The sequence below is a fragment of the Protopterus annectens genome, chromosome 9.part0 (genome assembly GCF_019279795.1).
Source record: "Protopterus annectens isolate FY-2018-M chromosome 9.part0, PAN1.0, whole genome shotgun sequence".
NCBI classification, from domain to species: Eukaryota; Metazoa; Chordata; order Ceratodontiformes; family Protopteridae; genus Protopterus; species Protopterus annectens.
Window position 1 is genome coordinate 1,709,817,616 of NC_056743.1, and position 25,508 is coordinate 1,709,843,123.

The window sequence follows — 25,508 nt, forward strand, 5'->3', positions numbered from 1 at the left end:
CCTACCTTGACCTTGCTAAAGCCTTCAACACTGCTCCCAACTTGGACATACTAGATAAACTCTTCCAGTTAGGCATCAACCCAGATGTTACCAAATAGGTAACTAACTGGCTCACTGATGGAACTCACTCAGTCAAAATAGCGGAGGCCACCTCTAGTAATAGACCTGTAACGAGCAATGTACCCCAAGGATCAGTCTTGGGGCTCTACTGACTGTTTGGGATATACTTTTCTGAGGTGCAAGTCAAAATCAGTGGTCTCTGGCAGACCGAGTTTGCAGATGACTGCAAGCTGGGCTCTATCTTAAATTCCCCTAGTGATGTGAACATCCTTCAAGAGGGTCTTACCCAAACTAACAACTGGTACCAGATGCATGCCCTCAAACTGAATGCCAAGAAATGTATCATTATCCCCTTTGGGAAAGTGGTTTTCCCACAGATTATCACATTAATAAGGTACTAATCACACAATCAGTCGTGAGGCACTTGGGCACCCAGGTTGATGGCAACCTGACGTTTGACCACCACGTTGTCTCCGTTGTATGGAAGGTTTTCTACATGACCCACCTCATAAGTAAGGGTATTTCACCCAGGGACAAGGAGGTCATAACATCCCTGTACTCCTCCCTTATCAGACCCATTATCGAGTACAATGCCCCTTTTGGCATGTACCTTGCCAAGCACATGCAGCAGGTAGAGAGACCACAGAACTTTCTGACCAATAAAATCCAGGGTGTCAAACACCTATCTTATACAGATAGGCTAAAAGCCCTGTAAACTCTGCTCAGGCTCGTACAGACTGCTCAGAGATGACCTGTGTCTGGCCTAACAAGGCCATTTCAGACCCAGCTTTGATAGAGTTGCTGCATATGTATAAGTCAAACTCCACTCACACAACCTGCACACAAGCCCTCAACCTGGTCTGTGACATTAAAATAACTTGTTGACGTGATAGATTTGTGTCCCGGAAACTCTTCATCTGTGGAGTAGACTCCTCCGCCATGTCCAAGCAGAGTTACCTCACTAGCCCTCTTTAAGAGGAACCTAGAAGACTGGATTGGAAACAGAATATACACCCCTGGGAATCCCATCTATGTCCCTGCTGGACAGATGAAACAGGTGCTGGCTTTGTGGGAACATGGGCGGAATTCTTGGCTAGGCTTATAAGGGCCTCCGGGCCAATAACCTAGTAATCATCCTATGAACCTTTGAGCCTATAATGATCTGCTTCCCTTTTGATCATCGTTGTCCTGTAAATGTTGTCAAATGTTTGCTTCAAAGAATCACATTAATCCAGATCTATCAACTTTGATAACACTTTTACTATTCTCTTAGCTATTATTGACGTAAATTTATTTATTTATTGACATTTGATTACCGGTGAAGTTCGACTGGACAGAAGCCCATTTTCAGTAGAGGATTGGGGAGTAGAGCTCCAAATTATTATGAAACATTGTAAGAACAATTTTAAGTTTTAAAAAATAAAACAAAAACATCTGCAGTTTAAATGATTATAACAAATTAGTGGATAGAAAAACATTGGTGAAGTATCAATATAAGTTATATGGCGATCATTTAATAGTTATAGAACTTTTAGATAGTTTGTAGAGAAATTATAGGTAAGTTAGTCTAATACAAGCAGTTAGTCTAATATAAGCAGTAATTGCAGTATGAAGTAAGGGAAGAACATGCTTTTGGTACATTTAGAAAATTGGGTAAGAGACTTTGATAGAGGTAAGGAAGTAAGTGAAGAAGGGAGAGTAAGGAGGTATAATGGATGAAAATGTACTTCTTTACATTTAGGGATATAATTTATCCTGGTTTTGAGCAAGAACAGAGACAGATTTTAGCTAGCAAATCTTTCAAAGTGGTTTTGAAAGATGGGAGTGAGGGTATTGACCTGTTGGATACAGGTAAGGAGTTCCAGACTTTAGCAACCTTGTTTGTATGAGTTTATTAGGTTTGTAGACAGGAGTTTTTGGTCACTGGGTCGCAATAAGCAACTGGGAACATAGCTGTGTATAGAATGTTTTTTTTAGTGCTGGACAAGTAGATGGATGTTGTATAATTTTGTAGGTGGTAAGAAGCTGTGGATATGTTAGTTAATGAGGCAGTTATTTTTAGCGCTATACAGTGATGGGTTCTGAAAGGGGTATTTGCTGCAAATTTAGCAACTTTGTTATAGCATTGTTCAAGTTTTATTTTCTGTGAAGCCTGGAGGTTAGTAAGGATGGAAGTGCCATAAAAAGTGAGAGGAGGAGATAAGTAGTGGCAAATATAGTTTTAGTTGCACAAGTGAGAACGTCTTCGGCTTTGTAAATTATCCCTAGTTTTTGATGAATTTTTCTTGTGCAGTTTTGTATATGCCAGTCAAATGTAAGCTTATCCTGTATTACCACTAGTAATTTGTTTTAAGAAGTGACTTTAATGGTTGTAATGTCAGTCGAGAGGCTGTTAAATTTTATTTTTTCATGAAAGAGGGATTGGGGGGAGGGGGGCAGAAGTAGTTTGATCTTTTTTAGGTTGAGCTTGAGTTGTGAGTTATGAAACAGTGTTTCATTGACTGCTAAAGCTTCCTGAGTAACTTTTTGGAGGGGTACCATATTGTCAGATGTACAAATGAGAGTGGAATCATTTGCGCGTTGTATTGGGATCCCTGGATTGACCTGTTTATAAGGATTGAGGCAGGATAGGCAATGCTATTGGCTGCTATTTTTAGGTACTCATATTAAAGGTCATCAGCTGAAGGAAGCTGGTTTTAAGCTGGTTTGAGTAAGTTTATTTAGGATGTGGGCACAGGTTTGAAGGTGAAAGTATATGTGGTATATGGCTGTGGGGCAGGGTTTATGATTAGATGTTGAGGAATCCTTGGTTAGAGATGCTATACTTTCTATAAAATAAAGAATTGAACTTTTTTGCAGTTTTGAGTGGTGTGTTGAATATTTGGCCGGGATGTAAGGTGTCTTTAATGGATGTCCAAAATATTTTAGGGTTATGTTTAGTAGTATTCTGAAAGCTGTTATGGTATAGTTTTTGTCTTCATGTATTTATTCTTTAGTACAATTGCACAGCATTGTAAAGTTTTCAAGATACTGTGATGCTTTATATTTTGCCATGCTTCACATGCTTTCTTTATCCTGCATTAGCATTCTACTCTTTCTGGATAGCCAACTTGCATAACCTGTTTTTAGTCGCTTCCTTCTAGGAAGTGCAACCGTGCAGGGCTATTTTGGTGTAAGTGGCTTGGACACACTGTATTGGCCCTAGGAGTGAGTGCGTGCATGTGTGCCTTCTGTGGAAGGTTGGGCGCCGGGCTGGCAACTCAACACTGTAAATCTCCACTGCCAGTCATGAGCGGACAGGTGATCCGCTGTGGCGACCCCTAACTGGGAAAAGCCAAAAGAAGAAGAAAAGATGTATTGAATTCATTTATAGCATCGTCTATGGGGAGAATTTGTAGGCAGTTCCAGTTAATAGTGTAGTAATGAACATTTTTGGGTTAAACTTGGAAAAGGTTGTGTTGTTTTGTAAATATATTCTTTAACTGGATGTGTGGTCATATAGATTGGCAGATGATCACTGAGAGTCTGACATTCTACCTGTGATGGTGTATTTACTAAAATCCTTTTGCAGTAGGAAATTTGATGTTTTGTTATAATGTATGTGTCAATTATTTGTGTGAAACCTTATAAGTTCATGCTAGATGTAGGGGAGAGTTTTTGTCCAACCAGCTGACATTCACATCACCTTTTCTTATGGAAATGTTATGGATATCCAGTATAGGATATCTTACTTGTTTATAATGATGGCTTTAAAATTAAATGGGTCTCTGACACATGATCAAAATGCTCTCTGCCCTATTTGCATAACACAGCCATCACAGTTTTCCTCCAAGATACTGGTAACCCACCCACCCACTTTTTTTATATATATAATATTGTTAAGCAGCACCTTCCAGATTTTTGCCAGTCTTCATCCTAACGTCTAGATTTCCACAAGAATACCATCTGTTTTTGGAGTCCTGACTGTTGTTTGATCATACATCACCATTTGCATCTCTATGCTTTTTATCTTGGCTATTAATTGTTGTGCCACCTCTTTCTTTACTCATGACGTAATTGTCTCCCGTAAATGTTTCCATGTATACCTCTTCTGTGTTTCTCCACTCTCCTGCTTTATGTACATTTTTCATAAGGTTTTTGAAATATCTGTTATAACCTCTGTAGGATCTCACATTTTTGTTGTCATACAACTCCCTACGTTTGGTTGCAACTTTGTACTTTCTGCCACCCAAGTTGTTGATGTGGTAATTGTTTTTGTGCTGTAGGGTTGTCAAAAACAATTGCTTATTAGCACCCCTTTTAAACTCATGAATATTATCCAAATGCTGTCTTACTTTCCCTTTACTACTGTGTGGTTATTTGTCTTGTTCCTTGACATCCCCCTTTCACTGTAATACTTTAGCATTTGTCGGCCGTTCTTAATAACTCCTCTTACTTCTTAACCATAGGATTCTCTTGTTCTGAGTTTTTAAAGTCCATTTTCATTTTATCTCACTCAGTAGGTATCCCTCCTGAAGTAATTTTTTCTTTAGTAACTTTAAAGTGATATTCATCGTCCATCGCCTCTTTTTCCCATTTTTGCACATGGGGTCTAGGCGTTAATAGCCCTGACGCAGTAGTTCATCCATACCACACACTTGCGCACACACTCACATGTATGACCAATTTAGAGTGCCCAGTCCACCTACTATATGTCTTTATCCATTCCTTAAATTCCTGTCTTTTTCATAAATAAACAAGGAAGTGCCAATGTCTCGTTTTTACATAATTGTACTGCATATTTATCCCAGTTTTGTTACTAGTGTATGATCCAGTACAGTTTAATAAAAGGTTGTTAGCGCTTTCATGCACATACATTAAGTGCACTTCTTCAGACAACATTACAAAGAAAACACTGCATATATAGAGGCCATAATTAAGAATCAATTAAAATCAACAAAATCCCATTAACTTTTAAAGAGACATTCCATTCAAAAACCTACTATATGTCACCTACATAAATATTTGACATATAAATGCTAATTTAAACCAGATATACACCAAATTTATAATATAATTTGACTGTAAATACAAAAAGCTGGTTAAAAAAATCTTACAAAGAAAGATATGCGTATTAATATTAATAGTTCACATGTAAATGAAAAGACTTTTCACAATTTAAATTAATTCAACGTTCCAAGGCTTTAAGCTTAAGTAAGCATTTAATGGAGCAAACATCATTAATGCCTGGATAAATATAGGCATTAGTTTTTAACTGCCACAAAAGTTCTTGCTCCTCTAACTTTAAATGCCAAGGTCCGCCTCTAGGATTCTTAGGTACTTGCTGAACCACCATAAATTTGAAATTATGAGAGTTAAATTCAAGTATATGTTTAGCCAAGGCATTAGTATTGCTACCTTTTGTTATAGCATAAACATGTTCATAAATTCTTTGTTTTAATTGCCGTTCAGTTTTGCCAAAATAAAAAACAGGACAAAACTGGCATGTAGCAATATAAACAGCACCTTGGCTTTCACAATTAAATCGATTAGTAATATTATATTTAACATTCTTCACACAAAAAGAATTACCTGTTTGAATGTTTACAGTAACTACATCTACCACATTTGAACATCCCTACTTGTTTTTTATGATTGTTTTGATGTCGGTGTGGTAATTCAAACAGAGTTTTAAAGTTGGAACCTCTCCTAAAAACTATGATAGGCTTAGGACCCAATATTTTATTAAGGGAATGTTGCTCTGCTATAATATCCCAGTTGTAATATAGGATGTTCCTGAATTGTGAAGATAAATCATTATAGGTAGTTATAAAGCTGGTTACATATTTACCTCGATCATTATTGTACAAGGTTTGTTTGGTATCATTTTCCAGCTGTATGACCACGTTGTGGTTTACTTCCGTTATATAACCTTTGGTTAAAAGGGAGGGGACCTAACATATTTGTGGATCTCTTGGTATTTACTTCCTCATATAAATTTTTGATAATTTTCGAGGGATACCCACGATTAAGGAACATTATTTCTAAGTATTTACATTCCTGATAAAAATCTTCATCATTAGAACACATCCTAGACGCGCGGACCAGTTGTCCTTTAATTATTCCTCTCTTCTGAAAAAATGGGTGATGGCTTGAAAAATGAAGAAAGGAATTACTATAAAATGGTTTTCTGTATATTAGGGTTCTAAACCTATTAAATTCTAAGTACTTATGTAGATGAATATCCAGAAAATTAATATACAAATCATTGTATTGATATGTGAATTCTAAAAATGAAGTAAAAGAAGTCATAGTATCAACTAACCAGCATCAATATTAGAGCCTTTCATTATTATCAGAATGTCATCCTGGTAACGTGTATACCAGATGACATTCTTCTCAAACAGTGGATGAGGAAATAAATATGTGCGCTCCCTATATAAGCCACAACAGCATTGGCGAAGCTCCCTCCACATGGGGAGCCCATAGCAACGCCTGTTTTTTGTAAATAAAAATCAACTTGAAACATGAAAAAATTATTCTTCAAGATTACATCTAACAGAGAAATAGTTAAATCAATAGTTGCGCCTGATACACGTTTCAAATGAAGAAATTCCCTTACCCATTCCATGCCAAGCTCTTGTGGAATGATGGTATATAAATCTTTGACATCAATAGTCAAAAATGCATAAGAGGCGTCAAATGTAATAGTATTAAGGTGGTTTAAAACATGCCACGAATCTCGGCATATTTAAGCCTCTGTCTTAAGCACATCTTTCAATTTGGTATCGACCCATTTTGCACATGCATAAGTAATGGACTTGCGTCCGTCTATAATGGGCCTAAAAGGGGGGTCCTGCATGTTTTTGTGTAACTTCGGGACCCCAAAAATAACTGGTGTTAAAGGTGCTGGCATGGAGAGGTAGTGATAGGTATCTAAAGAAATACTAGCGTCAATGATCCTAGTTTGGTTTTGGTTTATCGTTTTATGAACCAGTACAGTTATTGGGTGAGTATCAAAGCTTGGAATTAAATATACAATATCTTATGAAGTATAATTTCTATGCATTCTAGTGCAGTTATTGTATTTTGAGGAAGAATATGTAAATTCTGAGTTCCTGCTGTTAAAATTAATCTGTTCCATATCAGTTTTTCTCATGTACATAAGAAATCTACTCTCTTTTCTCATATGTTTCCTTCTAGATCAATACATTTTCAGTACTGGAAATTCTGGTTCCATTCCCAACCCAAAAATAAACTTTCATCAGGGAATAATAATTCTTGAAACGTTATCCTAAGCTCTGTGTTAGTAGTTTTAGGTGGAATATATGCCAATGTAATCCTTTCCCCATGCCAGTAACCCCTTACCACTACAAAACTGCTATTTTCTTTTTCCCCTCTTCTGCCACTATTGGCTCCCTTGTTGCAGTCAATATTACTTCCTTTCTCCTTTGTCCCTGATAACTATGTTAAATGCCCATCCTGATATCCTTTCTTTGTAAAATTTACATGCTCATTTCCCTCCAAAGTAACATTGGTGTTTGCACCCTAAATTTCTTAATATAATTCAGTAATCTTTTTTCCTCCTTGTATAAACCTGTAAGGCCATTTATATTTCAAGATAGTATGGATAGCGTAACCATTATGAACGAAAGTTATTGCTCCCACCTGTTACACATGACAGTTTTTTTACATGTTTATCTCCAACTTTTGTCTTACATGCACATGTTGTTTGGCAGCTGAGCTTTTATAGTCTTTTCTTCTCATGTTCATTTGAACCTATGTCACATTTTAAGATTTTTGATTTAATGAAAACCATCAAATAAAAAAACTAAGTACATTTTCAGAACCCACCCCCATTCTCTGTTAACTTAAAATGAAAACAATAAACTGTATACATTTACAGTAAATGAAGTTTAACTCTCACTGTTTGCTCCATTTTGATAGCATTTGCTTTCTTCAGGGTATTTACATTTGTTTAGCTTGCATTTAACTTGATTTTTCAGGAAATGCTCAGCTCAAGATATTATTGTGCAGGGTGCTGGAGGTGTGACATTTCACCGCTACTAGGTACGAGTTAAGTACATGTTGTGAATGATACTTACACAGCAACCACATAGACAGCATTGTGTACTGTTGCTAAGTACTGCAAGCAGATCTTTTCGGGGGTATGCTCCCTTTTTGGGGTCCACTCTGATCAGGGGTATGCTTTCATGAAGGGACCACTCACCCACCTGGAGAGCTGCAGATTCTGCCATAATTGATACCAAGGGAGAACTTATTTTGTCTGATATGGAAGTCATAATATTCTATGATCTATAAGAAGATAGATATCTTTGGTAACACTGTTTGTTCCTACCACCCCTCATGTTGCCTGGGGCAATCACTAATTCCTTATCCAGTGTATCTGTGTCAGTAGAGGTGGTAGATCGTATTTCCTTCATCTGTACGTTGCCTTACTTATTTAAGTTCCTGAATTCTAATACCCTGCAAGATGCAGTTGTGTATCAACTGGGAGCCCTAGAAGCTGAGCAGCATTATGGGAATGTCACAAAAGAATGTCTTCAAGGTAGTTCAAAAGCCAGTGGACTTCCAGCTTTCCACCCTCCAGTCTGTCTCCATTGTGGCCATGAGACTGCTTTCCAGCTCAGCTGATGGCAATTAGAATGAATATCAAATTTAGGGAACATTTTTCAAAAAAATTAGCGCAGCTTTGAAAATTGACTCAACATTTCAACAGAACAGGGTCTGCTAATTACTTATACAGGCAGTCCTGCTGTTCAGTAAAAACAGTTCTTGTATCATCAAGTAGCACTGAATAAAGGTTGTATAGGTTTATAGGTACTTATTAGGGTAACAACCACCAGGGCCTTTATAAGCCTGGCTGCACAATCCAGCCCAATTGTGTATATGTATCATAGGTGTTATGTTAGGAAGTTTCTAGAGGTTATGTAGGGTGTATGCTAGTTTGGGCATCTACGGTCTGCTATAAACATAGGGAAATTTCTGATTTCCCATCCATTGGTTAAGGTTACGCTTAAATAATGTGTCATTTTGTTCTGATTCAGCGACATGTTAGCATGAAGCCTAAGTTGTGAAATAAAAAACACAATTAGAAATATTACCATGGCTGCACGCAAAGTCTAATCAGAATCCCACTGCTGAAAATTATGTATACGCCACACTTTATTTTAGCCATTTCGTCCCTATGTTCAAAGGACTTCTAGTCTTTGAAAGTATGCCAGTGGTAACTCAGAGAAACGTGTTCTTTCTCCATTTAAATTCCTTGAGATTGTTACTCTGTGTTTACTTTGTTTCCCTTTGACCCAGCTGGGTCAGCAGATTTAAAATCTGTGACATGGAAAACTTTACTCTCGGTAGCTATAATTTCAGTGCAAAGGGTTGTAATGGTTGCAGGCATTAAGCTGTCATCCACCATATCTGATATTCCACAGAGGCAGGGTTTCTTTAAGATCTAATCCTTTTTTTACTCTTGAGGTTGCCACAAAATGTAATGTAAACCAGTATGTCAAACTTATGGATCCATTTGAATCAGTATGTCAAGCAGGCAAAATTCTAGATGGTCATGCTTCAGTCCATTTTGCCACTGCTGAGGAAGGATAATTGGATGTGCTGTATAGATTTCAAAGCCACGTACTATCATGTGAAGATGGAGAAGAGTTTGAGGAGATTTCTCCGTTTCCATCTGGGAGCCAGTCATTATCAGTTCAGTGCCTGACAATTGGTCTCACTACAGCACTCAGGGTATTCCCCAAGGTTATGGCAGTTGTGGCAGTGCTTCTGTGCCTATTAGTGATCCAGTTCATTCCATACCTTGATGATTGGCTCCTTACCGCTGCATCTGACAAGCTCTGATCTCCCCACTGGTACCTTCTGCTCCAACTGATGAAAAATTTAGGCCTCACGGTCAATCTGACCTAAAGCTGGCTTATGCCATACCAAATGATAAGAGTTTAATCACATGCCACCTGAACACAAGCTTACAGGTTGCCCAGCTTCCAGTCTTCAGGGTGCTTTCCCTCCTTCTCATAGCAACTCAAGTTCCTCACCACCCCTATTCACCAACAAGGCTGATCCTTCACCTACTGGTCTTAGTGGCATCCCTGATCCTCATGCTCCCACTTGTCAAATTTTACATAAGGGATCTTCAGTGGACATTAGCGGTACAATGGTCCCAAAGGTTTCATCCATTTTGCACCAAAATAAAACTTACTCAAATGTGCAGGCAGCGTATATCCTGGTCAGTAGCTTCTTTTGTGGTAGGCAGGCATCCATTCCAAATGGACCCCTTTGTGGCAGTAGTAGTGACAGATGCTTCCCTTCTAGGGTGGGTGGGGCATATAGGTGGAGACGGTCCATGGCTCTTAGTCACATATAGAAGTTAACCTTCACATTAATGTTTCAAAGATGAGAGCAGTCCTCCTAGTTTTGCAGGCGTTTCAGGATGCTGTTCCCAGAGGTGTGATCCAAGTACAGACAGACAATATGGCTGTAGTTTAGTACATCAGCAAAGCTGGAGGAACACACTCCTATCCCCAGTGCCGAGAAGCCATGAGAGTCTGGCAGTGGGCAATGTTTTCACACCACTTTCTAATAAAGCATATCCTGGTGTTGTCCAGTATTCTGGAGGACAATTTTAGCAGATCTGTCTTGATGTCTCACTGGTGGTCCCTCAAGCCATCAGTGACGGCCTTTCATCTTCCGTTGCTGGGGCCATCCTTGTTGCAACCTGTTAGTGTCTTACTTAAGCAATAATTGTAGCAGTTACTTTATCCTGATCCCTCTGCTGCATATTCTCTGAGGGATGCTCTGAGCCATAATTGGCCCCAGCTTTCCTCTATGCTTTTCCCCCATTGCCTTTAATGAACAAGTTCATGTTCATACAAAAAGCAAAAATATACAAGACTGAAGCGATCCTCATTGCCCCTTTCTGGTCTCTTCAAACATGGTTTCCTCCCTGTGGCCTCTTCTAGTGCATCCTCCATGGAAGCTGGATCACTGTCCAGATCTGTTAATACATCTGGCCGGACTGCCTCCTTTGGACCAGAAAGCCATGAAGTTATTCGCTTTGTTTCACCAATTCTGACATTAGCCAGAGATGCCTGGCTTTCTTCGTCAGTTCAGATACTGTCAGCATCCCAGAAATGTACCTTTATGAAAATATACCACAGCAAATGGAAGAAGTTTTCCATTTTGGGTTGCTTCCAAGGGATTCAGTACATTTTCAGCTCCCATTCCTTTCATTCTAGAATTTGTGTTATAACTTTTTCACAATAGGTCCTTTTATTAAAACTGTCAAAGTAGAAATGTTACACATTTTTAACTTCCATATAGGCCAGAATGAGAGCTCTCTAGCCTCTCTAAGAATTTTAAAGATTTCCTGAGGGGAGCATTTATCCTTTGGCTGCCTATCAGAGATCCACTACCCACTTGGTATATTAGCATCCTGTTACAAGCATTGACTCAACCACCCTTTGAGCCAGCAGCATCAGTAGATTTAAAGTTCCTGTCCTGGAAAACAATTTTTCTGGTTGGCAGTCACTTCAGGTAAATGGATTTCAGAGATGCTAGCTCTTTCCTGCAAACCCCCATATTTGTTTTTTCGTAAGGATAGTGTTTTCTTAAGAACTAATGCATCCTTCCATCCTAAGGTGGCATCTGAAGCTAATCTAAATTGGTCAGTAAATCTGCCAGTCTTTTATCCATGGATTTTCAAACAAAGGTGACTGTATGCTGCATATGCTAGATGTTCATTGTCAGCTAAGATTTTGTCTCCATAGAACTAAACATTTTGGAAGATCGGATCAATTGTTTGTGGCATTCTTTAAACCTAAATTGGGCAAAGCAGTGGCTAAAGTTGCCTAGTCAAGGTGGTTTTCTGAATGTATTTCCTTTGTGTACATTACAAAGGGCTTGTCTCTACACTGTAAACCTAAGGCTTATTCCACAAGGACAGTGGCTACTTCAACAGTGTGTGTCAGTAGGTTACCTTTTGATATCTTTGCAGCAGCTACTTGGTCAGCAGTTCATACATTTGTATCTCACAAGTCAGATGAGAAATCTAGATCTCATTCTTCCTTTGGCTCCACCATCCTCAGGTCTGTCCTTCCTTGACACCACCAGGGTCTATATGCTTGGTATTCTGTCCTGTAGTTGAATCAGACAAATATAGGTAATATTGGATGCCAAAGTTATGCACTTTCCATAACGTTAGAGTCATGTCTAATTTTCATCTGGTTCAACATACTTCCATCTGCCGTCAGCCAAATTGTCGCAACTAGGACTTTGACAACCAAGTCAACTTTGGCATTCCTTGTATGTTAGCTGTCATTACTGCCAGTGACCTATAACCCTGACTTTTTTTTTTTTGTCATGCATTCTGGAACCAGTCTTGAATGGGAGTTATTTGACAAGTGTATAATTGCATTGATCTACTTGTGGATATAATATTTCAGGGGACAAACTCGATCTGAGGTAGTGAGGTGGAGTTAAGGGAATTATGAGTAGGGATGGAATAAGTGCTCTGGAACTAAAGAGCTTCAGATCCGATGCAGAGGCCTGATCCAACAACCCATAGTTGAACCGGACGCAAATCAGACTGCATGGATCTCTCATTATGGTAAGTACATTATTTTCATAGTTAGGAAGAAAAAGAAAGTTAAGGGTATTTGTTACATTGTATGGGATGTCCACAGTCCTGTTAGATTTTTGTTTGGACAGGACAAGGTCTGTCAGAATGGGTTCCCAGTTGATTTATTTTTCCAGCAAAGTGTTTCTAAGGCCATTCTTTCTTTCAGGCTTCCTTAGTGTATTATTTTCTGTTATTTAAAGTGTGGTAAACAGGAACCTGAATGACTGGATGTGAAACAGAAAATAGACCCCTGGGATCCCACCTGTGTCCCTGCTGGACAGGGGAAACAGGTGCTGACTTTGTGGGAACATGGGCAAAATTCTTGGCTAGGCTCCTAAGGGCCAATAGCCTGGTATGCTGTGAACCTAAACCGTGTGATCTGTAGCTTCTGTGCAGCAACTACCTGGATAATGTTGTACACCCTTGCAAGGTATTATAAGCTGGGTATTGTCCCAGTGTGCAAGGTATTATAAGCTGGGTATTGCCCAAGTGTAGACTAGCCATTTGGAGTTGCTATTGCTTAGGGTGTTTTAGCATGAAGAGCCAGTTTTGGGACTTTCGTGTTAAGTGATGGAGTTGTAGCTCTGGTATAGATACTAAAGTTATGTCACTGTAATGATGTGTAAGTGGCTGTAACTCCTTCACTGACCCTCACTTCTTCCCCTGAAGGTTTGTTTTAGGAGATTTATGTTTTTTTTAATTATTTTCTTATTGTTTGAGTTCCAGCTTCTGGGCTTAGTTACATGGAGTTTTTGGTCAGGGTCGTGAAGTATCATGACAAACTGGGAAGTTCTGTAGTAGCTTGTGAAAGTTTTAATTGCCAAGCTTACTTAGTACTGTCGGTCTAAGTCCTGTAACTGAAAGAGTTGCAGTGATCTTCAGTGACCTGCTAGGTAAGTGCAAAACTTTCATTTTTAACTAATTTCAACTTGTGCGGTAGAAGACATGTGAATATAGTAAGAGTCATTTGCATGTAATTAACATACTTTATACTTTTTTGTCTTTAGTCTTCCCTGCTTGGAGAGCCCCCAAGGGATCTTAAGATGCCCCAGAATCCTTACCTGAATTTCCACAGTGTGCTTCCCCCTTCTAACATGTCAAGTAAGTTATGTCTGTCTGTAAGTTGGTTTGTTTGTTTGTGGGAGACAGAGAGACAGTGTAAAGACCATTTCATTACCTCGTGGTGATTGAAATTTTGATTAAAATTAGTACCTGTAAAAGCCATGATAACTGTTACACGGTATACTGCAGAATGCTTATACTTTGTGAAACATTTTCTTTAATTTAATTGCATAGAATTACTGCTGTGATCTGAAATGGACTGTTCTTGTTTGGAGGAGTAAGAAATGGATGAATGTGATAAAAGTGCATAAAATAGAAAGTGAGCACTTTTGAGGAGTCAGCCTGAAAACTAAGGATAGAGGGAAGGGGGTACAACTACCAGACTGAGGCCAGTAGCTTCCACCTTGATACACTCCATATAGTTGCAGATGTGCAAAAGCTCCATCAGGGCTGGGTCAGAGGATGCTTTATATGCTAAGCAGAGATTGCATCCTGACAACCTGTAGGAGACAGAGTATAGAGACAGGGCTGTAAGGCAGTCTGTATAGGACAGTGTGTAAATACCCATGATTAACTTAGTGAGGAACCTCTGTGGGTGTTCCAGCTGTTGCATATGCCTAGTCAGCTATACAATGAAGAGGGCATTATATTCAATAATGGGTCTGATAAAGGTTGAGTTGAGTGGTACTATAACTTCCTTGGACCTGGATGACATACCCTTACTTATAAGGTAGGCAACATAGAATGATTTTCTTACCACCTTGGCTACTTGTTGATATAATGCCAGATTAACTGTCTGCATGTTTTCCCATATCTTTAGCTATCGGGTCAACTCTTAGAAGTGTCATATTAGTGGAGTACCTTACCTGGGTTGACATTTTCCCAAAAGGCCCTATAATGCACTTCATTGCACAGTGTTTTAATCTGTGGCTTTGGCACCAGTCATTTGTCTGCATTAGACCTTCTTGCAAGATGTTGGTGTCATTGGGGGGGGTTTATGATAGCTTCCAGTTTGTAGTCATCTGCAAACTTGGTAAGCCAGACCCCTTGACATTAGCCTTGACCTCCGAGAAATAGATGACAAACAGGAGTGGGCCCATCGAGAAGCTCTGTGGTACTCCACTAGTGACCTGCCTCTTGGTGGAGGTAGTCTCACTAATCCTGACTGCTTGGGTCCTGTCTGTGAGCCAGCTGGCAATCCATCAAGTTATGTATGGATTAATGCTTAGTCCATTGAGCTTGTAGACAGTACCTGAGTGGGGTATTGAATTGAATGCCTTAGCCAGATCTAGTGTAGGTAGTGAGCATCATTTTTCTCTCATCCATTGCCGTGGTTACCTTCTCAAAAAAGACTACCAGGTTGAATAGGCATGACCTTCCCTGAATAAAGCCAAAGTGTGATGGGTACAGTGCTCTGTAGGTTGCCATTGTCTTTGTTGATCATTTCCATGAAAATTCATTCCATGTCTTTGCATATTATACTAGTTAGACTAATAGGTCTGTAATCTCCAGTGTCAGTTGATGATCCACTCTAGTGATAGGGGTCGAAATGGAGAGATGAAACGTCAGCAAGCAATGGAGAGTAGTAGTGCTGAAATTAAATTCATCCTTAAGACTGGGTGAGTATCTTTGCAAGGTGGACCCTGTTTTCACAAAATCTCACCAAGACGACACTGATACATAGACTGTATTTATATAGCATATGTCATGGACAGAAGTAGGTCAAACATTAAGAGAGAGAGTTGGATGCAAAAGGCCCACAAAAGTGCTCAATCCTCATAGGCGCACTGGTGCCAGGACTGGAAAAATAACAGTGAAATGACAGTGTAAAATACTCAATATATGGAAACATTCCTACAATGGGGCCAGGCCCAAGGAGGAGGATGGTCCCCCCCCCCCCCCGTTGTAGAAGGAAGTAGCAGTCCACAAAAATCACAAAAACTGATAGGCCAAAGAAGAGCCATAAAGACAATAGAGTGGACTGTTGAGGATAAGAAAGAAATTATGTATTACTAATATGCAAAAAGCCCGGAATTTCCAGACACAAGATATACAGAACGATTAAGAGAGAAATTAGAGGAAAGAAAAATACTTCCGCAAGAAAAACTGTCAGAAGCTTCAATTGAAAATTTGCGTTCATTAATACAACAGATTTGTAAAAAAACGGTATATAGATCAAGAAACTTTGATCAGTTTTGGAAAAAGAAGCATCTGAGGAAGTGCAGAAATATAAACAAAACCTAGAGATATTTGAAATAATATAAAAAAGAAATATGGACATGGGAAATGAAGAGAAATTTGATATGGTGCAATATTTATGCAAAGGAGAAAGCCAAATTAATCAGTATAAAGAAGGCAGCCCCAAAGATATTCGAAGAGAAATACAGGCAAAGGCTTCTGGATATGGAAAATTTTACAATAAAAAAATATATATCACAACGAATGGAACATAGAAAAGAAGATTAGTGAAGTTGAAGTTATGGAATGCCTGTGAAGTGAAGGATGTGGTGAAGAACGTCTAATACAGGTTACATCACAGCATGATGGAGTGATTCCCCAAAGTAAGGAGAAACAGGAAGATCAGGAGATGTCTGAAGAAGAAATATGGACATGGGAAAGAAAAAGAGATTTAATATGGTGATATTTATGCAAAGGAGAAAGCAAAACTAACCAATACAAAAAGAGCAGCACCAAAGATATTTGAAGAGAAATACAGGCAAAGGAATCTGGATATGGCAAACTTTATAGTACAAAAAATAAGAAGACAGAGGAAAAGTTGAAAAAGAGATTAGTAATGGAGAAGTTAAAGAAATAGAAACTGAGGATGTAATGTGATCTATCTCGCCTACATTCTCTACAGATGGGTTCGGAGCCGATCCTCGGCTCCGACTCTGCCACTGTACAATAGAACGCAGTCTCTTATTGGCTGAGTTACCTCGTATCCCGGGATGCACCACTACTGCTTCCCCAGATCTCGTTTGCCGCTTCTGAAGCATAGACGTGGTCTCGGACTTGGCTGAGCTAAGTGCCTCTTAGTAAAATTATTTCTGTCTAGTTTTTTGCTAAAACTTACCCAAAAGCTGTTTTAACAGCTACTTGTTGTTGTTTGACTGAGTTTTGAAAGTTTTTTGTGGTAAATTGTGGTAAAATTGTATTTTGTTTGTGGTAAGTGTTCCCGTTTAAGTTAGAGGGGCCTTGCCCTATCCTAGGTGTTTCAGTTAGAGTCTAGGCTGTTGTTTGTGTAGTTTAGTCTGTTATAAGTAAATAACCATGCCGAAGGAACATAGACCATCAGGGTTTAAAAAATGTTCCAAATGTAATTATAAAATGTCCATTACGGACGACCATTCTTTGTGTGTCTATTGTCTAGGCCCGAAGCACCTCCAGGAATCCTGTAGCGTTTGCCACGCTTTTTCCTCTCGCGTACTCCAAGAGAGGAAAAATAAGTTGATTTTGAAAGGGCTTATTACCCCTTCCTTTGAGGAAGCCCTATCTTCTTCTTCTTCTCCTTCGAGGAAGAAAAAATCTTTGGCTCCAACCAGCTCGTCGGATCCGGCAGCCAAAAAGTCACGGCAGGCTTCTCCATCGGCTCCACGGACTTCGGAGCCGAGGGCAGAACGGTCTGCCTCGATGTCTCCAGCCTCGACTCCTCTGGCTTCGGAGTCGAGAGCTCGGGCGTCGATAGGCGAGTCATCTCCATCGGCTCCACTGCCTTCGGAGCCGATGAGGGTTGCCCGCTCAGACTCTTCCATTTCGGTGCCGAAGTCCCCATCGGCTCCGAGGGAAATTACAGTGGTAGTGGAATCTCCCTCGGCGCCGATACTTCTCGAACCCATATGGAGCCGGTCCCCCAGTCTTTCGGAACCGGCGGAGAAGTCGACTCAGACCCGGTCGGTCTCTTCTCGGTCGTCGAGGATGTCTGATTCGGATGTAGACAGGGTGCTTCAAAGGCTTTTTCAGTCTCTGGTCTTTGCAAAATTGATCTCGGCTCCAGCCCAGTCGGCTCCAGAGCTGATTTCCCATCCTGCTATCTTGATTCCTCCTCCAACAGCTTCGGTGCCGTTGGAGTCAGTGTTGGTGGAGCCGGTGGAGGTTGTCGGGTCGGCTCCGACCCTAACTCCAACCACGCCCTTCGGGTCGGGGTTCGGTACGCGGACCTCCTCTGTCGGCCCTGGGGGGGACGCTTCAGGACCAATCCTTTCGGTTCCGAGTCTCCCTCTCGGTGCGTCGGCTGCGGGAGTTCCGACTGCTGTTGTGGTCTTGGGGGTTGAACCATCCCAGGACTGTGGGGGTCCCGCCTTCAAGGCCATGAGGAGTGCCTTGGCCAAATCCTCTCTGGCCACTTCTACCATCTCACCACCACCTTCCCTTGGCACGGAGACTGGCTCCTTTGCAATCCCCCTGTCTCCTGAGGTTACCCCCATTGGGGGTTCCCTTCTTCCGGGAGGTCCCTCTGAAACGCTTTCGGATGAACCTCCTAGGAAGAAACTGTGCAAGAGGAAGCACGTCGACTCCCCTGATGAGTCTCTCACGTCGGATACCGACCTCGATGATGCGGAGGGGTCCCCCAAGTCGTCCTCGGATGATGTATCCTTTGTGGACATCTTGGAGATCCTTAAACAACGAGGCGACTGGCAGTCCAAACCCCCTTCTGCTGAGGAGTCGGTTTTCCTCAAGGCCTTCGGGGCTCAGCCCTCCGCCTCCTGGGTGTCTCTGCCCTTTGATGAGCTTCTGGATTTGATCTCTCGAAGGGTGTGTGAACACCCGGATTCTGTTGAACCGGTGCCAGCTCGCCCCAATAAATTCCTTTCGGCTCCCCCTGATAAGGACTTTCTTTCGAAAGGTGTGGCTGTAGATGCCTTGGTGGTGGCATCTGCCACCCAGCAAGATGTGGCAGAGGCTTCAACGTCCATCCATCCTCCTAATAAGGAGTCTAGGAGCATGGATCGGTACGGGAAGCGCACCCTTGCTTCAGCGACCTTTACATTAAGGTCTCTGAACTACTTGACGCATTTCACAAGACTGCAGAGGGATCTGGTCAAGGAGCTTTCGGATACCCTCTCTGGTAACTTACCTGAGCAGTTGGCCCAAACGGTTAACTCCCAGTTGGCTACCCTGTCCTCGTTATCCAACTCGTCCATGAGGCTCATTTCTTATGCAGCCGAAGGAGCGAGCAGAGCGGGAACAGGTGTTGCTCTACGGAGACAAGCCTGGCTACGCCTGTGTCACTTTGCGGAGGCCTTTAAGTCTTCCTTTGCCGACGCCCCCTTTGAGGGGTCCTCACTGTTTGGACCCAAGGTAAAGGACACTTTGACTCGCTGCGAACAGGAGGGTAAGACTTTAACTGCCGTAGGGGCCCGGTTTTCCACTCCCTTCAGACCTTATCCCAAGGCTCGAAGAGGAGGGAAAATGTGGCTCCGTAAGTTTCAAAAGCCTTACTCGTCGCAGCAGAGCGATTCCCCTTCTAGAGGCAGAGGAGGGGGAAATTTTTCAGGGAGACGCCGTCCCAGAGGCGGCGGAGGCCCCCGCAACACTGGAGACCGCGAGTCCTTTTGTGGCTCCTCCTCCTTCCAGCATCCCTGAAGGAGTGCCCGACTGTGCAGCTCCAGAGCCAGTCGGGGGTCGTTTTTCGAGGCACCTAAAGGCCTGGGCAAATATCACTCAGGACCAATGGGTGCTCCGAATCATCGCCGGAGGTTACACCATTCCCTTCTCTCAACCCCCTCCACCATCCCAAAGAATCCCGGACCCGCCACCCAGTCAACGGGATCTTGCAGCCAGCGAAATATCGAAGCTGCTTCAAAAAGGAGTCATCCAACCTGTCCCCGCATATCAGGCCGGATCAGGGACTTACTCAAGATTCTTTTTGGTACCAAAAAAGACCGGGGACTTGAGGCCCATTTTGAATCTCAGCAAATTAAACCGATTAGTGAAAAAGTCCAAATTCCGGATGGTCACCTTGCAATCCATTCTCCCGCTTTTGGAGAAAGGTGTTTGGATGTGCTCCATAGATCTCAAAGATGCCTATTATCACATTCTGATAGATCAGGCGTCGAGGAGACACTTGCGCTTCAGCCTAGGAGACGGTCATTTCCAGTTCCGTGCCCTGCCCTTTGGTCTCACCACAGCCCCCCAGGGTGCTCACCAAATGTTTGGCGGTAGTGACTGCTCACCTGAGAAGTCTAGGATTCCAGGTGTTTCCATACCTAGACGACTGGCTCCTAACTGCCACCTCCAGGCATCTGTTCTTGAAAGCTCTAGCAGCCACTATCTCTCTAGGCAACTCCTTAGGAATCACCTTCAATTGGACAAAATCCGTATTGCTGCCATCGCAGCGTATTCTGTTTATTGGTGCAGAAATAGACTCAAGGCAGATGTGAGTCTATCTTCCTGCGTAAAGGATAGCAACGTTGCAGTCTCAGGTTCGGGCATTACTCCTCAGACGTCACGCTCCAGCGAGAATGGTCCTGCAGCTGTTGGGTTCCATGTCAGCCACCATTCTTCTGGTCCCCTTGGCAAGGTTGCATATGAGGATACTCCAGTGGCTCCTATCAGTCCAGTGGTCTTATCAAGACCTTCCCCTCAGTCACCACATTTTGATCACAGAGACGTGCAAACAGGATCTTCGTTGGTGGCTTCTTTCCTCCAACCTGAATCTAGGGTGACCCTTCGTTCCCCCATCCCCCTCGGCCACGTTGACTACAGACGCCTCCCAGACAGGGTGGGGGGGACATTATCTGGACAGGTCGGTCCAAGGCACGTGGCACACCGACGAGAGTCTTCTCCACATCAATATCCTGGAAATGAGGGCGGTGCTTTTAACGTTGCAAGCACTGCACGATCACCTCCCCCAGGGTACGATTGCCATTCAGTCCAACAACATTTCGGTAGTCTGGTACTTAAACAAGCAAGGAGGGACCAGGTCTTACCCCCTTTGCATAGAGGCCATGAAGGTATGGGATTGGGCGATTGCTACCAAACGTTTCCTAGTGGCAACACACATTCCGGGGAGATCCAAAGTGATAGCTGACAGACTGAGCAGAACTATTCTCTCCCCTCACGAGTGGTCCTTGAACGACAGAGTGGTAACACAGATTTTCACAAGATGGGGAGCTCCTTGTTGTGATCTATTCGCAACTCCCCTCAACGCGAAATGTCAGCATTCTTTTCTCTCACCCCAGTTCCGGGGGAGATCCCCAAGGATGCTCTAGTCCAAGCTTGGCCCCCCGGTCTGCTATACGCTTTTCCACCGGTTCCCCTTCTCCCCAAGGTGATTCAGAAGGCGATTCGCTTGGAAAGCAAAATGATTCTAATCGCCCTATACTGGCCTCGTCAAGTCTGGTTCCCTTTTCTTCACAAATATGCATTGGAGGGTCCCTGGTTCCTGGACCAAGTTCCGGACCTCTTGATGCATCAATCAGGACAGCTCCATCAGTCCCTCCATTCATTGAAGTTAGCAGCTTGGCTACTCCTCTTCCGACCATAGTTAGGAGCCATTCTTTCGACCCTGAAGTCATGCATATTTTGTCCTCGGCCCACAAGACTTCTACTAAAAAGATGTATAGTAGTAAATGGAAGAGGTTTGCTATTTGGGCCCAACTCCGAGCATTAGACCCTATGACAGCCTCGGTGTCAGAGGTTCTGAAGTTTTTAGCTTCCCTGTTCAACCAAGGTTGTTTGGTGTCTACCATCAAAGTTCAATTGGCTGCTATTTCCAATTTTCACGAGAGCGTAGAACCACCTTTAATGAGCAACAAGTTGTGCAAAGCTTTTATTAAAGGAGCTTGGCTTCTACGGCCCCCTATATCTCATCCTGCACCACCGTGGGACCTTAACGTGGTGTTAGGTGCATTAATCTCATCTCCCTTTGAGCCTGCAGCAACCTGTGACTTAAAATTTCTTTCCTGGAAGACTGCTCTTCTAGTTGCTATTACATCAGCCAGGCGAGTTTCTGAACTTCAAGCTCTGTGTGTCAAACCACCATACCTGGTATTTCACAAGGATAGAGTATCTCTTAGACCAAACCCATCCTTTATACCAAAGGTTTGTTCTAACTTTTGTTTGCAGCAATCACTGGAATTACCGGTCTTTTTCCCTAAGTATTCACAAAACAACCAAAAGCGAGTAGGAAAACAACTGGAGACAGCTTGGAAATATATAAAAGAATTTAATAAATCCAGATACACGTAAGCGCTTTCGGCCGAACCAATGTCCAGCCTTCATCAGACAAACAGCGGAATATCTGATATCAAGAGTTTTTATATTGTTAAAAAGTGGTAGTACCAATCCAAACGAAATGCATTACTTAATAAAAATGTTACCATGGTAACCTTAAAACAATATTACAATTAAGTAATATCAGACATGATTTGATGTTACTTGAATCAAATACTAGAAGCAAAAAATCAGATGTAAAAATTACTTATACAACATGTTATAACATAAAATAAAAAATCCATGAATTAAAGATCAGACTCGGTATTCACTTTTTTGAATGTAAACAGATGTAAGTATGTTACATTACATTTCTACAACTGATAAATAGAAGCGGACCTCTTTGAATTGATTTTAAATTTTTATATGTACACACATATATGCTAAATTCCCTAACTTGAAGGACAATAAACTAAACTACAACTATATTGTTGTTAGATTTATGAGATGTTTGAATTCTGTTATCTATTGTAAGACAACCACTTTAATACACATTTGATGGACAAGTTGTCATTAATTCCTGGTAAAAGGTGTGCCCTAGTTCGTATCTGCCACATTAATTCATCAATTTCCAGTCTGATTTGCCATGGTCCCCCTCTTATATCTGGGGTTCTCTGTTGCATAATTACAAAGCTGAAATTGTGTCCTATGTGTTCGAAGATGTGCTTAGCTAAGGCATTATTTTCATCACGCCTGCTAACAGCATACATATGTTCATAAATTCTGGTTTTAATTTTACGCTCTGTCTTACCAATGTAAAAGGCGTTACATTGGTTACAGAGAGCGGCATAAACCACTGATTTGGACTCACAATTGAAATGATTGTTCACTTTGTATGTTTTGTTGTTAATGATGAATTGTGTACCTACTTTGATGTACTTACATTGAGCACAGGCCCCACATTTGTGCATTCCATGCAACTTGTTAGAAGTGGCTCTATTCCGTGGTCTCTCTAAAATAGTTTTTAGATTTTGTCCCCTCCTATATGTGAGTTTTGGTCTTGAACCGAGAATACCAGAGAGGGTAATATCATGGTTAATCACATCCCAGTTTTTATTAATAATCTCCCTAATTTTCACATAGTCCAAAGAAAAAGTATGCACAAAAGACACATGATAATTATTATCAACATGACCGTTAGTCCCAAGGGAACCCATGGAAGTTGAGGAATTTCCTATACCAACATTAACTTGAACAATAATATTGGAAGAGAGTAAAGGGATAAAATAACCTTCTTTACGCTTGTTAGATACTTCCAAGATGATGTTATTAATTAAAGTAGATGGATAACCCCTTGTTAGAAACATATTCCTTAGTTTGTTACATTCAGTTTCAAAATCATGGTCATCGGATACCATGCGTGCTGCCCTTACCAGCTGGCCTTTTATAACTGATCTCTTTTGATAGTAAGGGTGGTTACTAGAAAAATGTAACAAACTATTGGAATATGTAGGTTTTCTATAGATAGTGCTTTTTAGCCTTTGGTTGGTAACATCCTTTGTTATAAGAATGTCTAAGTAATTCATCTCTGTGTCCGCTACGTTAAAAGTGAACTCTAAAAAGTCTGTCATGTTAGTCATTCTTTCAATAAAAGAAGGTATCAATTCTTTCCCACCCTTCCAAATGCAAAAAATGTCGTCCTGGTACCTGGTGTACCAGGAGACATGCTGCTGGAATAAATCGTCCTTGAAAAGCAGTTCAGCTTCCCAATGTGGTAGTACTGCATTTGCAAATGAACCACCACAAGGTGAACCCATTGCAACACCTGAAGTTTGAAGATAGAAAGTATTCTCAAACACAAAGAAGTTGTTGGATAGAACCAATTCCAAAAGTGTTTCACTTAAATATATGGTATTGTCATCCAATTTCTTGGTATACATGAATTCCCTAACCCAACTAAGGCCTAATTGTTGTGGTATAACTGTATAGATATCTTTGATGTCTATTGTAAGAAAAACCATGTAAGCATTGTATTCTACCATGTTGATGTCCTTCAAAAAGGACCAGGAATCCTTACAAATGTGCAACTCTTGTTCTAGAAGAGGTTTGATTATACTATCAACGAGTTTAGCACATGCATAGGTTGCCGATCCCCTCCCATCAACAATAGGCCTAAAAGGTGGTGCACATATTCGTTTGTGCAATTTGGGTGTACCAAAAAAAGTGGAAATTCTTGGTGCTGTCATCTGTAAATATTGATATGTAGTTAGATCAACAAAACCTTCTAAAAATAAATCATGTAAAGTATTGTTGATGGATCTGAAAGCCCCATGTATTTCATTAAGAGATACTTCTTTGTATACAGGTGTACTCAGATGTATAGTAGTAAATGGAAGAGGTTTGCTATTTGGGCCCAACTCCGAGGATTAGACCCTATGACAGCCTCGGTGTCAGAGGTTCTGAAGTTTTTAGCTTCCCTGTTCAACCAAGGTTGTTCGGTGTCTACCATCAAAGTTCAATTGGCTGCTATTTCCAATTTTCACGAGAGCGTAGAACCACCTTTAATGAGCAACAAGTTGTGCAAAGCTTTTATTAAAGGAGCTTGGCTTCTACGGCCCCCTATATCTCATCCTGCACCACCGTGGGACCTTAACGTGGTGTTAGGTGCATTAATCTCATCTCCCTTTGAGCCTGCAGCAACCTGTGACTTAAAATTTCTTTCCTGGAAGACTGCTCTTCTAGTTGCTATTACATCAGCCAGGCGAGTTTCTGAACTTCAAGCTCTATGTGTCAAACCACCATACCTGGTATTTCACAAGGATAGAGTATCTCTTAGACCAAACCCATCCTTTATACCAAAGGTTTGTTCTAACTTTTGTTTGCAGCAATCACTGGAATTACCGGTCTTTTTCCCTAAGTATTCAAACAGAGCTGAGTATACCTTTCACAGCTTAGACGTGCACAGACAATTACGTTTCTATTTGGATAGGACACGCCAAGCACGAAAATCTGATCAACTGTTTGTGTCCTTTTCGGATAGTAAATTGGGCAAAGCCGTCACGAAAGTCACTATTGCCAAGTGGATCAGAGACTGTGTATCAGTCATATTTATCTCATTTCAAATAAGGAGCTTATAGTTCCAGTGAAAGCTCATTCTACCAGGGCTATGGCCACTTCGGCAGCCTTTCATTCCAAGCTCTCTCTTAGTGACATTTGTGCGGCTGCTACGTGGTCTTCTTTACACACCTTTATTTCTCACTACAAATTGGATGTGGATCTAGGGGTCGAGCTTCCTTCGGTTCCACGGTTCTCAGGAGCGTTTTCCAGTGAGCCACCCAGGAATTAGGTGCTAGGGATGCTGTCCCATCTGTAGAGAATGTAGGCGAGATAGGATCACATTACATCTTTTAGTTATGTACTTACCATAACTTTAGATGTATGGGATCCATCTCGCCTACATTCCTAATAACCCACCCTCCTTCCCCCTGCCTCGTAGACCAGAAGAGACCGGACGATCCGAATTCAACTTCTTCCTCTCTTGTAATACCTGGCAATGTTATTTCAACAGTCTATGTGTGTGTGCATGTGTGCGGACAAACAA

The 25,508-nt window shown here is 41.4% G+C and overlaps 1 protein-coding gene across 5 annotated transcripts in view; it reads left to right on the top strand.

Annotated features, from left to right (window-relative positions):
• RAVER1 (ribonucleoprotein, PTB binding 1) overlaps positions 1-25,508 on the top strand; it is a 2,969,353-nt gene that overhangs the window by 1,746,738 nt on the left and 1,197,107 nt on the right. For all 5 annotated transcript variants that reach the window (XM_044084574.1, XM_044084577.1, XM_044084578.1 and 2 more), the window contains one exon: positions 13,699-13,792. In XM_044084574.1, the coding sequence (XP_043940509.1) occupies positions 13,699-13,792 (94 nt within the window). The remainder of the gene's footprint in view (positions 1-13,698; positions 13,793-25,508) is intronic.